The sequence below is a fragment of the Mesoplodon mirus genome (assembly GCF_964341445.2).
Source record: "Mesoplodon mirus genome assembly, chromosome: 8".
Lineage (NCBI taxonomy): Eukaryota > Metazoa > Chordata > Mammalia > Artiodactyla > Ziphiidae > Mesoplodon > Mesoplodon mirus.
In genome coordinates, this window is record NC_138984.1 from 21,621,184 (window position 1) to 21,645,197 (window position 24,014).

The following is a 24,014-nucleotide window of genomic DNA, read 5'->3' on the forward strand; positions in this document are numbered from 1 at the left end:
AGCAGTGCCGTGAGGCAGCTGACTCCACGCCCTGGAGTGCGTTAACTCTTCCCTTCCTTCTCAGCTGATTCAAACCTTGGAAAAGGGTCAGCGTCCAAACCCACAAGCCCACCGCCAAGTGCCCCCTTGGCTCCGCCCTTGGCTCATAAACAGGAATCAGCCCTCGACACAAAAAATGAAGAACCATTTAGGGATAACTTTTTTTCTGGGGATAAAGAAAAGAAAAGGTCATTCTAATCTCATAAGTGCAGTAAGCAGATGGCAGTATTAACAAATTTGATCTATGGCTTTATTCTTAAGTTACTACCGTGTCTTTAACTGTGAGTTTTTAGTCACTAGAGACTCTCTGATTCTGTTACTTCTGGATAGTGAGTGGACCATTGCATTCAATGGTGTGTGCTCAGTAAATGCCATTTCACTTTTCCAGATAGTACCAGAAGAAGGATAGAGTCTGGACTGGCAGCAGTGTTGTGTGATTGTGGCCCAGATTGTCCCAATTGCATGTCCTGGGCTTGGGCTCAGCCAAGTGTGAGACGGCTGCTTGCTCAGCCATGGTGGGGCAACTTCTGCTCTCCCAGGCGGGCCTGACCATCTGTGGTACAGGATGGAGCAGGCAGGCCCTACCACGAGCAAGCGGAGCAATGGATGGGGTGCCGGAGCTACCTCTGCCGTCAGAGTAGGAAAGTTTCTTCCAGGTCTCAGGTCTCTCACCTCTTGGTTCATGCCCCATACAATGCTGTGAGAAACAGCGGACAAGACAGTACGTTATTTCAGTGACCCTCGGCAAGCTCTGTTTCTAGAAAGAGCCCCTTGAGAAAGGAGGCATGTCAGGGTGGCCTTGTGGTCTCAAGGTTCTGTGGCTGCTTCTCATCCTCTTTGCTACACCTGAACTGCAATCATATTAATGAACATTTAGTTAGTGCTAACTGGGGACCAGTCACTGTTCTAGGTATTCCCATACATCATCACATTTAATACTGAAAACAACCCAATGTACTATTATTATTCCCAGTTTACAGATGAGACAGTAGAGGCACAGAGGGGTCAGCAGTCTGTCCAAGGTCACCCTGGTGGAGCAGGGTTACATCCAAGGGGTCTGACTTCTGAGTCTGGCCCTTAACCTCTACCCTGCAGTGCCCAGCACGGAGTTTGCTAACTACAGTTATAAGTAGGCCCATCTTGACATGCATAGCTGTACTTTTGCTGAAACATAATGAAGAACAAAAATGATGGCAGCATGTACCCTTCAGAGCACTGATTAATTTCACTTAACCATCGCAATACTCTAGAAAGCAGGAGGGACCAACTATCTCCACTTTTTGGAAGTCTTGATGATTTTTTTTTTAATAATTTTTTTGGTAAATTTATTTATTTATTTATTTACTTTAGGCTGCATTGGGTCTTTATTGCCGCGTGGGCTTTCTCTAGTTGTGGTGAGCCGGGGCCCCTCCTCATTGTGGTGCGCGGGCTTCTCATTGCGGTGGCTTCTCTTGTTGCGGAGCACAAGCCCTAGGTGCACGGGCTTCAGCCATTGCAGCACACGGGCTCAGCAGCTGTGGCTCGTGGGCTCCAGAGCACAGGCTCAGCAGTTGTGGTGCATGGGCTTAGTTGCTCTACGGCATGTAGGATCTTCCTGGACCAGGGCTCGAACCCATGTTCCCTGCATTGGCAGGCGGATTCCCAACCACTGCACCACCGGGGAAGTCCCTTGATGATTTATTGACTTCTCCTAGGTCACAGTCCACAAGTTGGAGAAGAGCTGGGCTAGGATTGGGTCACCTGGCCCTTGCTCACTTCCTCTTCCTGTTATAAGGAAGGAATCATCCCGTCTTCATGTGCTTTCCTCTTTGTCTCTCCATTTGCTGCACAGCAGGGCACGGAGAAGTCTCAGGACACTGCGATCAGGATCTCGCTGGGGACGAAGCTCTGGGGGTCTGGCGGTGGCACAGCCTGGTGCTTCTGGAGCCCTTCTCCCCTTCCCAGCCTCCCTGGGAGACTGCAGAGCTCTCCTGTCGTCTGCTTTCTCCTTGCAGCTCTGTGGAGCCTCCCGTCGGACAGACAGGAGGAGAGCCTTGTGCATATCACCTCCTCCTGTTCTTTCTTCTTCCTGCTTCAAATTGTAGTCGGGAGCGCTGTTTAGTTTCCTCGGGTGGCTTAGGGGCTGGTAGGAAGGGGCTTTAGGGATTAAGGGGAGCTTCCTGTGCCTCTCCATTTGGGGTTTGTGAAATCTGGAGCAGAAAGGGAGGGTATTGATGTCACAGTGGTGGAAACAAAAAGCTCAGTCAGGAGGCAGGCTCTGGACGAAGCAGTTGTCATCTAAGGGAGGAGCCTGTCGGATCAGGCCATCTTCTGGAAAATGCCTTTGTTATGTGTAACCCTAGGCTGGAGAGTGGAAAATGTAAGGGCCCAATTACCTGTGATGGGATGCGATCTGTATAATTAAGTGCAAAGGCTAATGTCCTACATCTAGACTAGCAAGCAAAATGTTTTCCAGTAGTTACAGTTCCTTAGGGGCCTCTGGTCAGTCCTGGCTGGAGCCAGAATCAGTGCTTCCATCCAGGCCATTTAATGTGCAGGGAGGGCTCACTGTTGGCAGAAGGAAGGTTGTCCGCCTTTCCTTGAGAGTTCTGAAATGCCTCCTGAAATGCCTTCTGGGGATGCTCTCTGCAGGGCATTATGCAAACTTCTACAATCAGAAGATAGTCCTTCCCTCCACCTTCCCAAACCAGATCCTGTCACTCCCCTTCTTAAAACTGTTCAAGAGCATCATGTTTACTCTTATGATAAAGTCAAAAATCTGTGCATGTTCTTCAAGCTCCCACGTGGTCTTCCCTTCTTACTTTCCCAGTCGTCTCACCCCATACTCCCTGCTCTCTGCTCTGCCCTCTCTGGTCTTCTTCCAGGTTTTCATGTTCACCATGCTTTCTTCTGTCACAGGGCCTTTGCACATGCTCTTCCCTCTGCTGGAGCATGCTTCCCTCCTCTCTTTGCCCAGTAAATTCCCAGTCAACTCATTGCTTCCTCTGGGAAGTGAAACCCCCTATCGTAGTCTCTCACGTGCCACGTACCTCCCTTTCTTACTCCAGATGGATTGCTGTAGTAAATAATTATTTGGTTGTCTGTGTTCCCTAGATGAAAAGCCCTGTGAAGGCAGAAGTCTTGTATGTTTTTGCTTACTGGTTTGTCTTCAGCACCTAGCAGGATGCCTGGCACACAGAGAATACCCAGTACATATTTGCTGAGCAAGAGCATGAACAAATTCCAAACTAAAATCCAACTCATGGCTCATCTAGGCCTATGCTACCTGGACCAGCCATAGACTCATAGAATTTTGGAGTGGAAACCCACCCACACCCTAGCCTTCAACCCATCCATCAATACTGCTATTAGCATAGTGCTTTTTTTCTGTTTAAAAAAACCCTGAAATCTCAGTGTTCATATACGGTCAGTAAATTATACTGTTTTTCTTACCTCTCCCCCACATCCTGTGTCCTCTCTTTGTCTGTTGAATTGGTAATCTCTAGCATGTATATTAAATGACATGCCCAGTGTTGTAGAAAACAAGTGAAAAAAAGAAGAAAAAAAAAGGTCTGTGCCCTCTCAGCACCTGTTAGTGAGAAAATAATGTGTTGCTCAGAAAAGAATATTCTGGGGGCCCGGAACACCACCTACACTCTGCATTTCCACTTTTATTTCCCATTTTTCTGTCTGTATCCTCATCAACCACAAAGGCCTTCCTTCCCAGCCATGCCCGCCCAGACCCCCCTCCCTGTAATGACTTCTGATCATTTAGTGTGATACAGGTTTCCTCCACATCAAAAGCACAGTGTCAGCCTCAGAAACTTGCAAAAATAGCTATCGCATTATAAGTTGGAAAGCCCAGGTTTAAATCCAGAGGCGAGAGCTTGGGGCAGCAGAAGGAGGACGGATGGGAATGGGATGGACATGGGGTAAGGGCATCCAAGCAACCGCTAACCCCCCGTTCTCTTCTCTTCAGTGGCAGGCCATCTCTCTGACAGTCATTGAGAAGGTTCAGATTGCAGCTGCCATCCTGGGTTCCCTCTTCCTCATCGCCAGTATCTCTTGGCTCATCTGGTCGACCTTCAGCCCCTCAGCAAAATGGCAGCGCCAAGACCTCCTCTTCCAGATCTGCTACGGGATGTATGGATTCATGGATGTGGTGTGCATAGGTGGGTCTGGGGCTGGTCTCTACCGGAAATGGGGAGCTGCATACTGATGAATTAGACATATCCCTCAGGGTCCTTCCCTCTTGAAGGTCAAAGCAGAGATGGCACCAGGCTTGAGACCTATGAGCTCAGGAGGGGCCAGTGGCTTAGATTTGAGGGGTGACTAGAGAGTAGGAGGAAGCAGAGCAAAGGAGGAAGATCTGGGTCTTTCCCAAGCAAATCTGCCCTTCCCAGTTGAAGATAAGAATAAGGATCCTTGTCCTAAAAATATCTGAGAAAAGTAGGTTGGTCAGTCTACCTGCCTCAAGCAAGTTGTGGAAGGCCTCTTATCTGTTGTGTGCACCAACGTTGCCAAGTCATGACAAAGGATGCCTATACATTTAATTCCATTCTCTTCACAGCAAAATGCCCAGAAACTGCTATGATGATACCTGCTCCCTTTTTTCCCAGCTTTCTTTTTCTTTTTATAACCTGATATATAACATTTATTGAGTACTTACTATGTGACAGGCGTACTGATGGGTGTTTAGAGACAGTGTCCCCATTTAATCTTTTTTTTTTACATCTTTATTGGAGTATAATTGCTTTACAATGGTGTGTTAGTTTCTGCTTTATAACAAAGTGAATCAGTTATACACATACATATGTTCCCATATCTCCTCCCTCTTGCTTCTCCCTCCTACCCTCCCTATCCCACCCCTCTAGGTGGTCACAAAGCACCGAGCTCATCTCCCTGTGCTATGCAGCTGCTTCCCACTAGCTATCTATTTTACGTTTGGTAGTGAATATATATGTCCATGCCTCTCTCTCACTTTATCACAGCTAACCCTTCCCCCTCCCCATATCCTCAAGTCCATTCTCTAGTAGGTCTGTGTCTTTATTCCTGTCTTACCCCTAGGTTCTTCATGACATTTTTTTTCTTAAATTCCATATATATATGTTAGCATACGGTATTTGTCTTTCTCTTTCTGACTTACTTCACTCTGTGTGACAGAGTCTAGGTCTATCCACCTCATTACAAATAGCTCAATTTCGTTTCTTTTTATGGCTGAGTAATATTCCATTGTATATATATGTGCCACATCTTCTTTATCCATTCATCCGATGAGGGACACTTAGGTTGTTTCCATCTCCGGGCTATTGTAAATAGAGCTGCAATGAACATTTTGGTACATGATTCTTTTTGAATTATGGTTTTCTCAGGGTATATGCCCAGTAATGGGATTGCCCAGTTTTCTTTAAGCCTATTAATGCCCAAGCTTTCTCTAGCCTGTGGTTTGTAAAGTGTATATAGTTCTGGGGTTCCATACACAACTTCAGGAGCCACTTTTAGGAGTGGAGAATGAAATGCTATACAGACAGGCTCTGAAATTTTACCCCCGCTTCACCCTGAGCTTCTGCACTTTCATCTGTTTATATATGTGTCTGTTCCAGGTAAGGTTTTGTTTTAAAACCTTCAGTGTTTTAGCAAAAGGTTGGAAACCCACCACTGCCGTTATTGCTTGTTCCCTTACACCATTCCCAAATGTACGTTCCCTCCTCTTCCGTTTTGTTACCTTGGTTGGTGGAGGGCTCTCTGTTTTTCCCAACAGATGACTGTGGCTGTCAACTCTGAAGTCTTCATCCAAGTGACTGAGGAGGTGGGGAATGACCCCAGTTTTCTCTGAGTGAATGAAGCATGCTCAAGCCCTGGTCATACACCCCAACCTGGACCTCTTAGGTTACCCCCCTAGGCTGCAGCACTGAGAGTACCAGAGTTCCACAGCTGTCCTTGCCGCACACCAGCTTGTGTATTATGTCAAATATGCTACACTACTCTGTAGGCAAGAAAACATCTATTAGCTAGAATTGGGCTGAGAGGGTGTTCATTTTCCTTGGGGTCCTTTAATACTGGGAATCAGAGAGGCCTGGAGAATTGCATACTGATTACAGCAGCTAGAGACCAGTGATGATGGAACTTGTAAACTTGTCTAAGCGTCTTGCTGCCTCTCCCTGCTGGCTAAACCGGTACCTCCACCCTAAGTTCAAGAGCCTTTTTTTTTTTTTAACAACTTTATTGGAGTATAATTGCTTCACAATGGTGTGTTAGTTTCTGCCCCATAACAAAGTGAATCAGTTATACATATACATATGTTCCCATATCCCTTCCCTCTTGCATCTCCCTCCCTCCCACCCTCCCTATCCCACCCCTCCAGGCGGTCACAAAGCACCGATCTGATCTCCCTGTGCTATGTGGCTGCTTCCCACTAGCTATCTACCTTACGTTTCGTAGTGTATATATGTCCATGCCTCTCTCTCGCTTTGTCACAACTTACCCTTCCCCCTTAATCACGGCCCATAGGCAGTGAAAGAAACAGACCGCCCAGGCTTGGAGGCCTATGGAAGAGAGAGGACTGTGGATGGGGAGGAATTTGACTTTGAGGCATTCTAATTTAGTTCCCTCTCCTACCAGACTCCTTTCCTAGTCCTGCTGAGGCACAGGCTGTTGATGCCAAAACCCAGGTGTGTTTCCATATGGAGGTGTGTGGCGCTGGCATGGAGGCGGAAGCAGTGGAAGCCTTCCTGTAGGGGCCCTTCATTCTCCTTCAGGCAGGCTTTTGATCAGTCCCTGGTGTGCGCATCTGTGAGACATGCTTTCCTGTCACGTGGTGTATGGATCAGCTTTGGCTGCAGTAACAAACAACTCCAAAATCGCACTGCCTCACAACAAGCGTTTATGTCCCACTCATGGGTCTGCAAGATGGCTTGGTTCTGCTGGGCTTGGCTGGACTTAGCTTCTGACTGTGTATTGGGTTCAGGCCTTCTCCTCATGTTGGGGCCCAGGCTAATGGAGCAGGGACTACTGGGATGTATTCTTCTAGCCAAGCGCAGGAGCACAGGAGTATGGGTGGAAACTTGCAGTGCTTCTCAAAGCTTCTGCTCAGTAATGGCACCCTGTCCATTCTGCCCACAGCCCCTGGGCCAGTGAAGTCACCAGTAAGCTCCTCTCCTGGAGGGAGCATGGGTGAGAGAGAGAAGCATAAATACCATCTCCCAGTCAGGGGTCCATAGATTTGAAAACGGAGAGAACGGGACATAGAAGAGAATTGGTCATGTGATCGACCAGTGCAACTCCCTTGTTTGGAAGTTGAGAGAACAGGGGCCCACAGAAGAGAAATAATCTTCTCAAGATTGCTCAGCTGGGATTAGAAGCAAGGTCTCCTAGCTGGCGGTCTAAGGCTCTTTCCATTATCCTCGCATCAGATACCAGGAATCCTGCAGAGTCACTTATGGACTACCTACAGATGCCACCTATGACTTTGAGGGCACCTGGGCCCACTTACAGGAGGGGCCTTCACCGCAGGCCTGCTCCCTGGGGCTCTGAGCCACCCAGCACCCCTACTCAGGCCTGCCTAGTGCTCATGGGGTCTCCCCTGAGGAGGGGTCCTCAGCTCCATCTCCTCTGTCTCTTCCTGGCCCCTCTATCTACCTGCCTCCCCCTGGCCCACTTTTCTCTCTCTTCTTGTGTACACGTGGCACTCAGTCACTCCATTTACGGGAGAAGCAGAGTGAGCCATATACTGAGAGTTTTCACATTATTGTCCTTCCTTCCAAGCTTTCAGGAGAACATCATTTCCCAGGTGTACAGCCACACCATGAACTATCCATTCTGCTCTGGCAGCCAGTGACTGCTTGGAGACAGCCATCGGATGGAAGGGGAATGCATAGGGACCCTAATCGCTTTCGGTGCCGTCCAAAAGTGGTCAGATATATTTATATTTAGACTATCTCACCTTTAGAAAGTTCAGACTGCTCTATTATTTTATTGATTCTAACTGGAGCTAATTCTGTTTCAGAAGCGTGTCCCCAGGGGCAATGATTATTCCTCCCATTTTTCAGATGGTGAAACTCTGAGACTGAAGAATTTGTCTTAGGTTAATTCAGGCAGCACGGTAGGGCTCTCAGTTCAGGGTTTTTTTTTTTGTTTGTTTGTTTGTTTTAGGAAATGCTGTCCATAGGAGAAAATGCTGGGAGACAAAGTTAAAAAGGGAGTAATATGTGATCTAGTTAAGAGAGTTGGAGGTGACGGGCAGGAGCTGGAATGCACACATTCTTGTGGTGGTTGCGATGATGATGATGATTTTGATGATGATGATGATGATCAAGAGTGATGATGGTGGTTGTAAGGGTGAAGTTCAAGTACCAGACACTTCTCCTCTGCCATGTTCTGGTCAGTTGCAGTGGGGGGGGGGGGGACACACAGCACTGCAAAAGTGGGTATAAGGCCCGCGTACCGCAAAAAAAAAAAAAAAAAGTGGGTGTAACACTATCAGCTTTTAAGGGCTCTCTGGAAGGGAAAATCAGGTGGAGCCTCTTTATTTTTAGGCTTAACTAGACATTCAGATGCACGGAACTACAAGAGAGCATGTTTGGCACCAGATTCCCTTAGAGGAATGCAGGACAGGACCCACAGCCTCCATAAGGCAGGTCCAGCTTACCTCTGCAGGAGAGTCCTCACCACACTCCCTATCCTAGTCTAGGGCTAGTCTCTCAGCCCCTAAATGATAGTTCAGAAACAAGGAGATGAAATCCACAACAGTGGGTCCATCTTGGCCTAGTTTCCAGGGTCTCCGCAAAAGTCACACTTATTCACCAGAGTCACTGGACTCAGAAAGCCCAATGCTACAGCCTCCCAGCAGTATTCACGGTAAAGCACCCACCCGTCAGGGGTCACCTCCAACTTAGGCAATGTTATAACCCAGCTGACGCTCCACCTTCATCAGATTTTCAGGGGAAACAAACCAGAATGCCAACCCAGGGTCCAGTCTGTTCCTCTTGAAGGAGAGTGTGCCATAATTTCTCTCCTACACCTCCTGACTCCATTCATGAATCTGGACTTCTGGCCTGATTCACTGAACCAATGGGAGGCAGGGAAGCTAGAACAGGGACAGAGACCAGGTTGGGCCAATCAGGAGGAGGCACGATGTGGTCCTCTTACTGCACAAAGATGGAAACCACAGAGAGCCACAGGGGGGCACCTACAGACTTTTGAGGCAGTCACCAGTTTTAAAACTCAATCATTTAGCTCACTTCCACTGGAAAAGAAGAAACTTTCCTTCCAGAAGTCCTGGGAGAGTGGAAGAAGATGATATGAAAAGGTGGGCAGAGGAAGAGCGGGATCCTCACCAGAGACTGGGTGGAAGTGGAAATGAGGGAGGTGGGTGTTTTCAAGAGATGTTGACTGAAAGAATCCATATCCATAGACCCTAGCTGCTTGGATAGATGGAGCAATTTAGTACCTGGATAGAAATTTTATCCTCGGGAGAAAGGAAAATGAGTCTAGCCCCATGTTAACTCAAGAGGTGGAGTAAGAAAGGAATCAGACCGTTTGTTAAAATAATTCTTTGAGGGCTTCCCTGGTAGTGCAGTGGTTGAGAGTCCACCTGCCGATGCAGGGCACACGGGTTCGTGCCCCGGTCCGGGAAGATCCCACATGCCGCGGAGCGGCTGGGCCCGTGGGCCATGGCCGCTGAGCCTGAGCGTCCGGAGCCTGTGTTCCACAACGGGAGAGGCCACAGCAGTGAGAGGCCCGTGTACCGCAAAAAAAAAAAAAAAATTCTTTGAACTTTCTCTACTCTTCAGACACCTTGGTCTATCCCCTAAACTGTTAAATGGCCTCAGATAGTATAAATCTAAGTAAACATAATATAGAGGTTTAATTAATCCTTAAAAATGTATTTAGCTTTTCTATCAGAGTGGTGTGCTAAGGGAAATTTAGTGAGAGTGGGAGAGGCACATGAGGAGAAAATCCACTGAGCACCAACACCAACTCAGCAGATATTCTCTGCCATGAAGCTAAGAGGACGCAGAGTCTGGGACATGGTCAACTTGCTGCTTGTGAAGCTACGTCAGCCCCATCTGTGGCTGTGTCCACCTGGCTGGCCTCCAGGTCAATCAGTGAAAGCAATGACTTTCAGACAATGGCCTTTGGTTCTCACCAAAGGATTTTGCCTGAAATGGTTGCCAGAAAGGTCTGGATTCTCTGTTTGATGCAGCATGGGTCCAGGGTTGTGGACAATGTCTCTGGACTTGGTCATATCAGAGGGTTGTATATTCTGGGATAAGGGCTGCCTCTACAGATTAAGCATCTCTTGGCTTACAGTCCTAACTCCCTAGACCAATGTATGCCACTGTGAAAGCCAGATGTAAGTTGCTGTAGACAGAACAAACCACCAAACCCCTGCAACAGAGAGGAACTGAGAAAGGGGCCAACAACCCTAAAAGATAAGCAGGGTAAGTATTATCCATATTTAACAGGTGAGAATAGGTTTAAAGCAGTTGGGCTCCAGGTCACATAACTAAGCAGATGGCAGAGCTGAGGACTGGACCACAAACTTCTGGCTCCAATTCCTGGGCACTTTTTACTGCCTATTTCATCTCTGATTGCTCTGTGAAATTGCAGATGCAGGGCTTGGATGAGGAGGCAGGTTGAGAGGAAATTGGTCCAGTAATACCTTGACCCACAGAGTAATGGCTGGTAACAATAAGAAGTTCAGTGAGCCCCAGCTGCTCCTGTCCCATACTCAGGGTTTTGGAGGTTAGCTGTTGTTGTACCTCCCTTTTAATCAGTGCTGTTCTGACACCAACTAAGAGGGAGGCTTGAGAAATTGAGATGAAATTTGCGTGGTTTGTCTCCCTGTGACACTCTGGTGAAAGGTACTTGGGATGTGGGTAGCTAAATGTACTGGTTAGCTTTAAATTAGGGCATCCATTCCTTCACTCAGAAATATTTACTGAAAGGGCACCTGCTCTCAAGGATCTTACACTTCACTGGGGAGGCAGACAAGGTAATTATTGATGGCAATAATAAGAGCTGGGACACAGAGATGAGTGAGCACAGGAAATGACTGAATCAGAGTGGGCTTGGGATGGTCAGATCCATTCATTCAGTATCATTTGTTGGATGTCTTGTTTTGTTCCTGAAACTAGGGAATATTAACACAGAGATGAATGAGACACAGTCCCTGCCCTCAAGGAGCTCACAGTCTACAAATAAATCACAACATAGCAGGAGTTTTACAAGATATAGAGGAAGGTAGAACAGAGCAGAGAGCAATTAACTCTCTCTTGGAGGTGTCCAAGAAAGGTTTCTAAAGGAAGGAACCCTATCCTTGAGCTTGTTTTAAAAGAAATGTCAAAATTTATCCAGAAGAGTGGAGAAGAACTTTCCAGGCAGAACATGTGTAGAGACCCAGAGACATGCGAGAACAAGGTGTGCTTAGGAAACTTTGGGCAGATTTATATGGCTCGGTGCAAAGAGCCAGGGTGGAGAGGTGGGTCATGGGAATGGGGAGGTTGGCAAGAACCAGATCTCACAGATCACAAGTCATGTGCTAAGCAGCTCAGACTACCCTGCTGGTGATGGGGAGGGATTGATAAGATTTTATACAGAGAAGAATTATGATCAGATGTGTGTTTTAAAGAGACAGCTCTGGTAGCTGTGGGGAGGATGGATCAGAGCTGGACAGACTAGACATTGGGAGAGGCCAGCTGGAAACATGCTTGTAATAGTCTGAGCAAGAAGGAAAGAGATGCAAAACAGTGGCAATGGGGAAGAAGTGTATGGGATGACCTTGAGAAGCACATAGGATGTGGATTTGATAGGACTGTCTGAACTCCTTCAGGCAAGTGGGAGCCCCGGGGCTCTGGCTTGAGTGGGGACTAGGCGCCATTGCTGAGCATGAGAATGGGGTGGGCAATGGATGAAACAAATGGGAACCAAAGTATATGTCTTCAGCAAAGGCAGCCAAAAAAAAAAAGGACCATCCTAAACCTAAAATCCAGGCAGAGAGGCAAGAGGCAGTTGCTAAGTCAAGAGTTTGTCGTAGAAGAGATGCAAGACACATGGAGGACATTATCTGCAAAGAGGAGAATGCAAGGCCAGGAAGGTGTCTCTTTGCTGGGGTAGAAAGAGGGAAAGGCTTTCTTTTAGTGCACAGGTGGTCCCCTCCTGTGACGTAGAGGAAGATGTAGAAGGCGGGAGGGGGGACAGGTAAGGAAAGTAGGCAGTTGAAGACAGATTTGGAAGGCAACAATTAGAGGTGTGTGAAGCTGTGGATTTTGAATAGATAACTTAGGAGGAATGTTCAGAGAGTAGATGACTAAGGACAGAGACCTGGGCAACACTAAACACTTAAGGGATGGAAGGAGACAGAAGATGAGAAAACAGCAGGAGGGACTGAGCCACAAAACCCAGAGTGCTGGGTCTCCGAAGTGGCAGGAGTGATGCTACATAATGGTCTGGGACTGCATATTGCTCAGTTTCTTACTAACCTTTTGACCTTAAGTGATTTGCATAACCTCTCTCTGCTTTTGTTTTCCCATCTGTGAAATGGGCTGATAATACTGTCTTCAGAGGTTGTTGAGAGGATTGAATAAGATGGCACATGTAAAGGAGCAGGCACTTATACGTATCAGTGACCAGGGTAGGAGGTACTTGGTCAGGGTAGATGTCCCTCGAGGTAGACACTCAATAAAGGTATGCCAAAACAGTTAAAACCTGAATCCAGCCACAGCTTGGAGCGCCTGACCCGGAGTCCTCCCATAATTGAGAATCTGCTGTCATTTGGAGCAGTGCCTCTTCTGGAAGGTTTTGGCTCCCTCACCCGTGTCCCCTAAATGAGAAGATCTGATTACATCGAACGTCCCCATTCCACCTGCCTACTCTTCCGTCATCTCTAATGACACTGTCTTCCCCGGCAGAGAAGTTGACAGAGCCACCCAGGAAACAAATGGGACATTCTCTGCTCCAGTGGGTCAAGTTATTAGGATTTAACAAGAGCAAATTAATTAAGGTCTCTGGCACCAAAAACATTTTTTTTTCACTCCACAGACCAAGAGATTGGCCACCAAGAAGTCAACTCTGCAAAAATGAGGACCTCATCCTCATCATGTTTGTTTTTCACTTGTGAGTGAAATGGGGTCAGGGTAAGGAAAGTGAGCAAGATTCTGAAACTGCTCCAAATCTTTCAAACAGTGGGCTAGGGTAATTGATGACATTATAGAAGAGTTTTTGTTAAAACTTCCTCTATGTGCAGTATACTGAGTAACTTTCCTATGATTTAGAGGTACTTGGTACCTGCCCTCTGAGATAAAGGGATTCAAATCCCAGTTTACAGCAAGTGGGCAGGGGGTGGGGGCAACAGCGCTTTGAAAACACTGTTCTTCAAACTTAATTTTAATTCACATTAACAAAAAACACATAAATGCCGCAAGGATTCCTTCCCTCCCTCCCTCCTTCTGGGTAGCAATGACCTCACCTGTCAAACCTCTTAATTCCCTGATTAGGAAACTGAAAATATGGAGGAGGCAGCCTGGTGCAGCAGCAGAGACTAGGAAGCAGAAGACCTAGATCTGAGGAGCAGATAAGCTACCAGCTGCCTCTGTGACCTGGGGCAAGTTACCGCCTCTCGCTACCACTCAGCTGACTTACCTATAAACTGAGAGGGTTGAACCTGATAACCTACAAGGTCCTTTCAGGTCTGACATTCCGGGATTTTTGAATTACTTCCATTGTGAGAGGTCATGACTGTCGGAGGTTGACAACTGTGACTGCGGGGATGACCAATACTGCTGAGCCAGGCCAAACAACCCATAAGCATCAGCCACAAAAATGGGCCAGACGATGCTCAGTCCATGTTCTGTTACCTGCATGTGGCTTATCCAACTTTCTGGATTAACTGTTAACACGTATCCCCCCACCCCCTTCCTTAAGCACCTCCCCTCCATCCCCCTACCCCCGCTTCCTGTGCATGGTCACCCTTCTCCACACCTGAGCTGCTGGATGCTTGGAGGATGAAGATGACCGATTTAGAAGTAGACACGCCAAGCACTCACTGTCCCCCTCCGAGGAGACCCCTTGGGAGGCAGTTCAGTTACTCCAGTTATGCTGACAAGGCTCAAATATTTTAGGAACAGCTCTTAGGAACTGCCTTTAGTGCCTGCAGCACATTTTGGGATAGATTCAGAAGTGGCAAGTCTGTCCATTGATGGTGGGTTTGTGGCTAGAAATAGCTACAATCTGGTAAATAAAGTGGATGCTCAAGCCAGCTAATATATTTTGGGGACCAGGTAAACTGTGCCATTGAGCCACAACTGCTTTTCTCTGTGGCCCCTAATCTAGCACTGAAGGCATTTTAGTTAGGGTAACTCCAGTAGATAGAAAAAAAGTAAGCCCCCAAATTCAGTGTTTTAACCCAGCAGAAGGTTTTGTCAGTGGGAGGTTCTCCTCCATACAGTGATTCAGGGACCGAAGACCCTTGCATCTTGTGGCTCCACAGTTCCTTAGGCTTTTGAATCTTTTATCTCCATCTAATAGAAAATACAAGAGAACATGGATAAGGTGCGTGCACGTGCGTGAACACACACCACACACACGCACACATACACTTTTCCCCTCAGTACCCATTTCTTTTTTTTTTTTTTTTTTGCGGTACGCGGGCCTCTCACTGTTGTGGCCTCTCCCGTTGCGGAGCACAGGCTCCGGATGCACAGGCTCAGAGGCCATGGCTCACGGGCCCAGCCGCTCCGTGGCATGTGGGATCCTCCCGGACCAGGGCACGAACCCGTGTCCCCTGCATTGGCAGGCGGACTCTCAACCACTGCGCCACCAGGAAAGCCTCCCCACTTCTTAAATCTTGGCTTGACTCATGCTCACATTCAGTGCCAATCACCTAGCTCCACCTGAGTGCAGAGAGCTCTCTGAGCTCAGTTTCCTGTTCTGTAAGGTGGAGATAATATCACCTCCTTTATTGGGTTTGTGAGATAAGTTGACCATATTTGCAAAGCCCTTTTGGTGATAGGACATAGTAAGCATTCAGTAAATATTGACTCTCATCACCAACACCATCATCACCATCATTGTCACCATCACCATGACCTTCACCATCACCACCCAGCATAGCTGAGAAATGCAGTTCTGTTAGTATCTGTCCAGATAGTGAGAACTCTAAGCCTCACAAAAAACCCACAGGAAAAAAAATCTACAGTATCTTAGGGCAGAGCTTCAGAAACACACTTCCAGGAATGGAGCTCTCAATTACACAATGCGAGGATATTTGGGACATGTGTAGAATCAGCTGGTTTCCAGAGCTCCTTTCAGGTCCAGCATGTTATTCATCTATAAACAATGACTGAGGATTGGGAAGGACACTTAGGAGACAGAAGAACAGGTGCTTGTCGCCGGGAACGGGGTTGGCAATAAAGGAGGAGGAGGAGGAGATATGAGTGGGCTTTTTCTGTCCTGTAATTTCCCCCAAACAATCAATATCATGTGACATTGAGTGTAAATGTGTGCCCAGCACAGTGCAAGCATCAGCATGCAGGATTCCTTACCTCATTTAATCTCATAACTACCCTATAAGCAAGGGGATAGCAGCCCCCACTTTCTGATGAGGAAACTGAGGCTCAGAAAGAGGAATTAACTTACCTCATGCCACAAGGCTAGTAAGTGGTAGGTACTCTGAATGTTCGATACATGTTCGTCAGTGAGTTGACCCTAAATTGTGGGACCCAAAAGTCTTTGGGTCTAGGAGAGGAAGTATCCATTTCTTCAGCTTCCTGAGCTTTTTATGTCTGTCACATTTGGAAACAGAGTGTTTTTTTAAATTATCTATAGCTCTTTGATCAAAATTCGGAGCCTTCCATGAGGCAGTATCCCATGCTCTAAGCAGTGCTGCTCAAGTGTGGTCCATGCATCAGCATCCCCTGAGAGCTTCTTAGAAATGCAAATTCTTAGTCCTCATCCCAGACCTACTGAGTCAGATTGTCTGGGGCTGGTGCCCAGGAATCCGTGTTTTCATAAACTCTCCGGTTTGAGAAGCACTGTTGTAGAGTTAGTTGTCTGCAACCTTTATACCACTTAAACTAGGATACTAGTAGGAGAAGAGGTGAGGGTGGGAAGCAGGACTTGGTGTCACTGAGGGGACCAGAGCTCTTCTCTGCATATTTCTCAGTCAGCCTTGGCCTATTAACTCCGTACATCATGGGAATCTGTCTTTGTTCCATCACATGTGCTCGTAGAAACACACAGTAGGTTCAGGAAATGCTAACTAAACAGAATTAAATTGTATTTCACCGCTATGGACACAGCAAGAACCAAAGGCCAAAATTCAGCAGCGGAGGATTGGGATGCCACGTCAGGGAGAACTCCCTGACAGCACTGTGGTGAGTTAGGGGCAGGGGGGCTGTGCAGGCAGGACAACCTACTCACAGTGGCCACCTTCCCTCCCATCCTCATGGGCTGAGCAAAGGGTCATTTCAACTGGAGGCTCGGGGAGAGATACGATGACAAATGAAGGGTTCCAACATCCTTTGGAGCCTACAGGAAGAGGGCCCCTGAAAGATGGAGAGACGTGAGAAAGAGGAAGGCAGCAGTTCTTCTAGAACTGTATCAGTGAATACAGCCCAGGGTTGGGTACCTTATTAGATGGGTACCAGATAAATTAAATAGAAAACCCCAGAAAGGGGCTCAATCCAAATGTGTTGAATTTCTGATATTGCCATGTATTCTAATTTTCTATTTTGTTTTCTACTACTTCTCCACCTCCATTCACCAATAGCCTTCTTTCCTCCTATTCTAACTTTAGTCTCTCTTTCTCTCTATCCATTTTACCATTCACCTTCTTTCTCTCCCATCTCTTCAACTTTGCCCACTTGACCTGTCCCTATCAAATGAGTCCCACCCATCTTCCCTCATTAAAAAATTCAGCTGGGCTTCCCTGGTGGCACAGTGGTTGCAAGTCCGCCTGCCGATGCAGGGGACGCGGGTTCGTGCCCCGGTCCGGGAAGATCCCACATGCCGCGGAGCGGCTGGGCCCGTGAGCCATGGCCGCTGAGCCTGCGCATCCGGAGCCTGTGCTCCACAACGGGAGAGGCCACAGCAGTGAGAGGCCCGCGTACCGCAAAAAAAAAAAAAAAAAAAAAAAGATTCTGCTGCTCAAGGAATTGATAAGTAATCTGTAGAGCAGGAAGCAGAGAGAGGGGTAGGGAGTGGATGCGAATGAGGTAGTTTGTGCTTTTCCAACTTTTGCCAAACAAGCATTATCTACAAAAACAGGTGCACCTTCCTTCCCTTCAGCCATCTATCCATTAAAATGGTTTAATTATTTCCTGAACACTAGACAGATAATTAGGAGGTAGCATTCAGACCAGAAATTTAAGCCACCCTCTTCAATCAGGGTAAAATTGTCTGATTAAGAAGCTAATTAAGAATCAAGTGTAGTGACTCTTATTGGAAAGAGTGTGTTTGGGGCTTCAAAAAATCCTGATTCCGCCCCCACCCAAAGGCCCCTATGTCCTCCATCATCACCAAGGCTTCATTAAGCTCCCGATACCGTATTAGCTGCCCAAGCCTCAACCATATCTGATCCCTGTCCTCGAGGGGCTTACAATCTAGGGGAAAGAGCATGACAGTGTTCAAACAAGGCTTGTGAAATAAATGAACAAGTGAGCACTGCAGTGCCAAGGGAGCATAGGCATGTATTCAAAAGGTTGAAGGAAGCGATGAGAGTTGTCACATTGGGGGAGGGTGAGGAAGTGGGCAGAGAGGAAGTCTCCTTGTCCAGAACCAGGCAGGAGATCAAGGGGTCCACAGGTGGTCCAAAGGAGACCTATGAACCCAATAAAATCATAAAGACGGTTCATGTGTCTGGGTTTTCTTCCAGGAATATGGTCCTTAGCTTTCTTCAGATCCTCAAAGGGGCACATGATCCAAAGGATCAGGAACAACTGGGCTACAGGGAGACTGTCTCTCCTTCAGTGAACCCTCGAAGACCTGTTGTACAAAGTACAATTTTAGGAGCTGTTGGAGTCCTGGAGGGAAGAGTAGCAGTGGGTGGCTGTCTTGTCTCCTAGAATCACAGCGTGTTGGAGGTTGCAGAGGCTTTGAGATGTTTCCATCCAGTCTCTTTGCTTGACGTGGAGTTGGCTGGAGTGACTCATTGCTGTTTGCTCCTATGAATCAGCTCTTCCTCGCAGGGGACAGACCAGCCTCCCCCAGATTTACAGTGCTGCAAGAGAATCCCACTGTACCTCATCCCCAGTCATCTCACTCACCGTGAGGCCAGCCTCCCAAACCATCTTCACCGTATGGACAATCATCCCTTTCCTATTTTTCTCATCCTTTTACTGGCTCCTTCTTCCCAGCCCTTCCACATGCCCTCTGGACCTCATGGTCCACCATTGGCAAGCTCTCCTCCGAGTGTTCCTTCCTTCATCCTTTAATTGAAATAAAGCTGTCTCCTGAGGACATTGTTTCTTGCATGGCTGTCTTAAGTGGTGGCTGCTTTGTCTCCAGTACACTGTATCTTGGGGGCCTGGAGGTGGGATGAGTCCTCCTTGCTCCCCGTTACCATCTCCAAACTGCCTCTCTTCCTTTATCTTTCAGAAGCCCCAGCTCCTTTGAAGTGAATGTCATCATACATCACCAGCCCTTTTCCCTTCTTGACGCTGCTGGCTCTGACTGCCTACTCACTCCTCACATCCCCTGTGCACCTGGCTCACACACTCCCTCCCACCATACCTGTCTCAGCATCTCTGTAGATCAGTGGTCCTTGGAAGAGGTGTTACCATCCCCTAGGGGGCATTTTGCAAATGTATGAGGTTTTGGGTTTGTTTTCTAAAGTGGCTGTGCCCCAGCACTTATATTGAAATGTATATTATCGTGTTATAAAATGACTTCCCCTTTGTTTTTCTGTACATAATCTGTTAGGGCATTATATTAATTAAAAAAAGAAACCATAGTAGCTTGGATTATTTTGTAAATTTCATTTCAGAGCAGAAAAGGGGATATTAAAATATATTTGTTATAATTTGTTATAGAAAGGGGGCATTTGGGGCTTCCCTGGTGGTGCAGTGGTTGAGAGTCCGCCTGCCGATGCAGGGGACACAGTTTCTTGCCCTGGTCAGGGAAGAACCCACATGCCGCGGAGCAGCTGGGCCCATGAGCCATGGCTGCTGAGCCTGCGCGTCCGGAGCCTGTGCTCCACAACAGGAGAGGCCCGTGTACTGCAAAAAAAAAGGGGGAGGGCGGGCATTTGGTCTGATAGAACTGAGGATGGCTGATGCAGATAATCTATCCAACTCCCTGCCTTCCTCATTATTCTGAAGAATTTTCCCTCCAGCCCACCTCAGCCCCATTCAAGTGGTCACTCCCTAGTGCTCATCATCACCAAGAACCACATTCCTTCAAAATCTGGATTTAAACACCCCACTCTCTGATCACCACCCCCCATCCTTGTAGTTCACTGACTCTAGCAATTCTCCAAATTCACAGAAACCTCTTGGCATTGACCCTGTCACTTTCCACTTTTCCATTTTCATTATTCCTTATCCCTTTGTGTTCTTACTTCCCTCCTTCCCGGTCTAGACTCCATGGGCCAACGTGATAACCACTCCCTTTGCAAACATCCATAATTCTCATGTCCCACTCTCTCTCCTGCCATACTTACCTGGAAAGACAGTCTATGCTAATTAAAACCACCCAACCAATGACTAGACCCACTTTAAATTGTGGCCACAAATCTCAAATAGGTGCTCAACACTGTCAGATAATTCTACCACCTCTCCCTTGTAAATTCATTCTCTCACTCTGCAAGATAATTACTTTCCACCTTCTCTTCTCCCCACAAATCTTCAACACTTCCTCCCTTATCCCTTCCCACCTTAGCTGATGACTTCATGGAAGAAAAAGATGCACTTGGATGAGAACTACCTGCTTTTCCCACTATTGCATCTTTCCTCCTACCTCCTCTGTGCCCACCAAGCTAATTTCATCCTCATCCTCCTTTCACTTGAGCCGACCTCTCAACAGCATTTCAAGGAGGTATCACACCCTCTTTCATGAAACATGTCCTTCTCTAGACTTGGGGGTTTCCACACTTGCTAGTCTTGCTTCTACACCATGTATTGCTCCTTCAGAAACTCCCTTCCTGGCTCTGCCTCCACGAAACCTCCATATTACCAGGAGCTTCAGGGCTCTGTCATGGGCCCTCTTCTTCTGTCTGTCTACCTCTTCTCCCAGGAGATCTGGGCCATTCCTACGGCTTCAGATTCCACCTCTACACTGAGGACCTCCATCACCAGGCAAGACCTCTCCCTAAGCTTCAGACTCATATGTCCAACTGCCTACCTAACCCTTCTATTGAGATTCCTATCAGGTATCTAAAATTTACCATAACCAAAATATAACTATTAATGAATGTAGTAGGCTGAATAATGGTCCCCCAAGACACCCAGGTCCTAATCCCTGTTAATGTGACCTTATATGGCAAAGGGGACTTTGCAGATGTGACTAATCTAAGAATCTTGTAAGAGGTAGAGTTTCGTGGATTATTTGGGTGGACCCAATGTAATCAAAGTGTTCTCATAAGAGAAAGGCAGAGGGAGACTCAATGACAGGAGAGGAGTAGGAGATGTGACGTCAGAAGAAAAGGGCAGAGTGATGCAAGGAAGTGGCAAGGAACACAGGCAACTTCTAAAAGCTGGAAAAAGGCAAGGAAATAGATTCTCCCCTCAAAGCCACCAGAAAAAAAACAGCCCTGCTGACACTTTCACTTTAGCCCAGTGACACTGAGTTTTAGACTTCTGATCTTCAGAACTGCAGGAGAATACATCTGTGTGGTTTCAAGCCACTGAATGTGTGGTGATCTGTTACAGCAACAATTGGAAACTAATACAGTGGCTGCCACCACCACACAGATCCACACCCCTGACCGTCATGCCTACCACACCTCAGTCAATGACACCAATACTCATCTAACTGCTGAGGCCAGAAGCTTCAGAGTTGTCCAGAGTTTTCTCCTGACTCACCTCACCTGCCAGCAAGTCTGTCAGCTCTGCCCCCAACATACATCCTGACTCCAGTGGCCTCTCACTTCCTCCGCCGTTACACCTTAAGTCTAAGCGGCCATCATTGCCAAGTTGCATCACTACATCACTTCCTCGGTCTTCGGCATCTACTCTTGTCCCTCTTCAGTCTATTGTTTCACAGGAGCCAGGATGGCCTTTCTGAAGGGTATATCAGACCACATCGTCCTCCTGTTACAGCCCTTCAGTGGCTTCCCCTTATACTCAAGATAGAATATAAATCCCTTGCCATGGCCTATAAGGCCTTGCCATAGACTGGCCTCTGACCCCCATCTCCCTGCACTGCCCACTCATTCACTCATTCCCTGTGCCCTGGCCACACTGACCTCCTTTCTGAGCCAGGTGCCTTCCATTCCCACTTCCTGGCCTTTGTGCCTACAGTTCTTACCACTAACGTGCTCTCTCTCCAGACTTTGCATGGATCCCTCCTTCTCATCATTTAAGTCTCAACTCAAGGGAATTCCCTGGTGGTCCGGTGGTTAGGACTAGGCGCTTTCATGGCTGTGGCCCAGGTTCAATCCCTTGTCGGGGAACTAAGATCCCACAAGCTGTGTGGCCCGGCCGGAAAAAAAAAGAAAAAGAGAGAAAACAACAAAAAAAAAGAAATTAAGTCTCAACTCAGATATCACCTCCCTCACAAGCCCTTACTACCATCTCCATCAAAGAGGACTCTCAGTGTCTGCAGGCAGTGGCTATTTCCCCCTGTTTTATCTTCCTCATCGCATGTGTCCGTGCCTGAAATAGTCTTATTGGTTTGTTTCCGTGTCTGTTGTGTGCCTCTCCACTAGAATGCCAGCTCTCTGAGGGCAGGACTCTGCCTGTCCTGCTCACTGTGCTATCCCTAGTGCTCAGCACATAGTAGGCACACAATTAATATTTAGTTTCCTGGTTGTCTGACATAGCTCGTTTCTGACTCTACACTGCCCCTGGCCAAAAGAACCATGCCAGAGTTCGCTCTGCCAGCAATGTGTGTATATTAGTATCACTGGGCTTTTTGTTAAATACCCAAGAGGTAATCAGTGGAATTTCAGACATTCAGCAGGTATGGAATGACCATAGGGTTTCTTTTATGGTATCTTTGAAGGCACAGGATTCAGTCAACATCTGCTAAGTGCCAGGTGCCACAGACACATGGCAGAGGGAGAAAAAGATATTTGTATTACGCCTTAATGGACAATGAATTTGGATTTTGTCAGGCCAAGGAGTAAGAGGGATAGAGCAGAGGCAGAAGCAAAAGCACTGCATGTAGGTGCCCGACTCTCTCGCGCCCTCGGTGTGGTGGCCTTCCACGTACTTCCAAAGACTCGTTGAGCCTAGAAACGTAAGGATGGTTGCCATGTGGCCCAGAGCTGAAAGGTAGGTTTGAAAAGAACAAATCAAACCAATATAAATCTGGCTTACCCAATGCCTATGCTCACTTATAAACAGAGGGAGACTGGTTTCTCCCGGCAGTGAGCTGCTATCTCTTACTTGCCTTTGTTTTTCTCTTCTCCCTGCTGCCCAGGTCTCATCATCCATGAGGGACCCTCCGTGTACCGCATCTTTAAACGGTGGCAGGCTGTCAACCAGCAGTGGAAAGTGCTGAACTATGACAAGACAAAAGACCTGGAGGATCAAAAGGCAGGAGGCAGGACCAACGCCCGGACGTCCTCATCCACCCAGGCCAACGCGCCCCCCTCCGGAGAGGAGGCTGCGGGCACCCCTGCCCCTGAGGAAGGCCCTGCCCGGGCGGCTGGCCACCCCTCAGGCCCTCTGTCCGATCACCACTGTGCTTACACCATCCTGCACATCTTGAGTCACTTAAGACCTCATGAACAGCGGACCCCCCAGGGCGGCAGCCGAGAGCTGGTCATGAGGGTCACGACAGTGTGAGAGGAGAGACCTGGGAGGGAGCTGTGACCACACACGCACGCACGAGAGCGAGGAGAGGGGGGGCCGGGGAGGGCCGCCCCTGACGGGATGCCACCTGGGGAGCAGGTGTGGGGAGGCATGGAGGCACCCCAGGGGCCAGAGGGCAGGCGGTGCTGGGGGGGGCGGTGCCTTGAGGGGCCTGGGGGCAGGACTGGAGCTGGAGGGAGGCTGGCGCTGTGAGCGTTTTCCTGATTTCCAGCCGGTCAATACCATTCTCCAACAAGCACGAGGAAAACCAATACAAACCCAGCAACGAAGTACAATACATACTGAGCCTAACAAAACACAACAACAGAGGCACCCAGATGTGCCCCCCTGTGCAAAACACCTGGGAGAAGTGGCGGCTGGGGAGGGCGAAGCTGCGTGTCTGGTGGTGGTGGTGCCCACATGTGCACGTGTGGGAAGCAAAAGCACTTGAAGCCGGCCTTGTTTTACCCTTGAGTTTGCTTTGGTTTCTCCCTGGGCTGTGTTCCAGGGACAGTTGGGGGGAGGGAGAGGGATGGGTGGGAGCTGGCAGGGATGAGGTTCCCAGCATTTGCGGCCCCTGGGCTCACCTGGGTGGGCAGGATTCCTGACTCAGGCCTCAGGGGCAGTGGTGCAGGGAGGGAGATGCTGACCTGAGTGGCCAGAGGGAGGGGCGTTTCTTCCCCTTCCAAACCTTCCAGACTGGGAACTCCCAATTTCAGATGGGCTCAAAGGGGGCGTAGGTTTGGAGTAGGGTGTCTTTCTGTGCCCTTGTTACTTTATTTTATGGTGATTTGGCTCAAAGATGTTTACAGGAAACACACACACACACACACACACAACAATATTACAGATTTCCCATGGGTATCTTGAGCACAGTCCTGCTGCTGTGGCTTCAGCCTTCAAAGCTGTCAATCCAGGAGTGATTTTCTCAACCACCCAATACCACCCGTGGCCACGACACGCTCAGTGCCACGGCCCCTCCTGGTTTGGCACCTGCTGAGACCCAGGGCCCCCCCATGGCAGGGCACCTCCTGCCCAGGGTCT

At 48.1% G+C, this 24,014-nt stretch overlaps 1 protein-coding gene across 1 annotated transcript in view; it reads left to right on the forward strand.

Moving 5' to 3' along the window:
- MARCHF4 (membrane associated ring-CH-type finger 4) overlaps positions 1 to 22,964 on the forward strand; it is a gene marked incomplete at its 3' end in the record, with an annotated part of 99,079 nt that extends 76,115 nt beyond the window's left edge. The window contains exons 3-4 of the mRNA XM_082631136.1: positions 3,998 to 4,190; positions 22,597 to 22,964. Coding sequence (XP_082487262.1) covers positions 3,998 to 4,190; positions 22,597 to 22,964 — 561 coding nt within the window. The remainder of the gene's footprint in view (positions 1 to 3,997; positions 4,191 to 22,596) is intronic.
- Between the last annotated feature and the right edge of the window lie 1,050 nt (positions 22,965 to 24,014).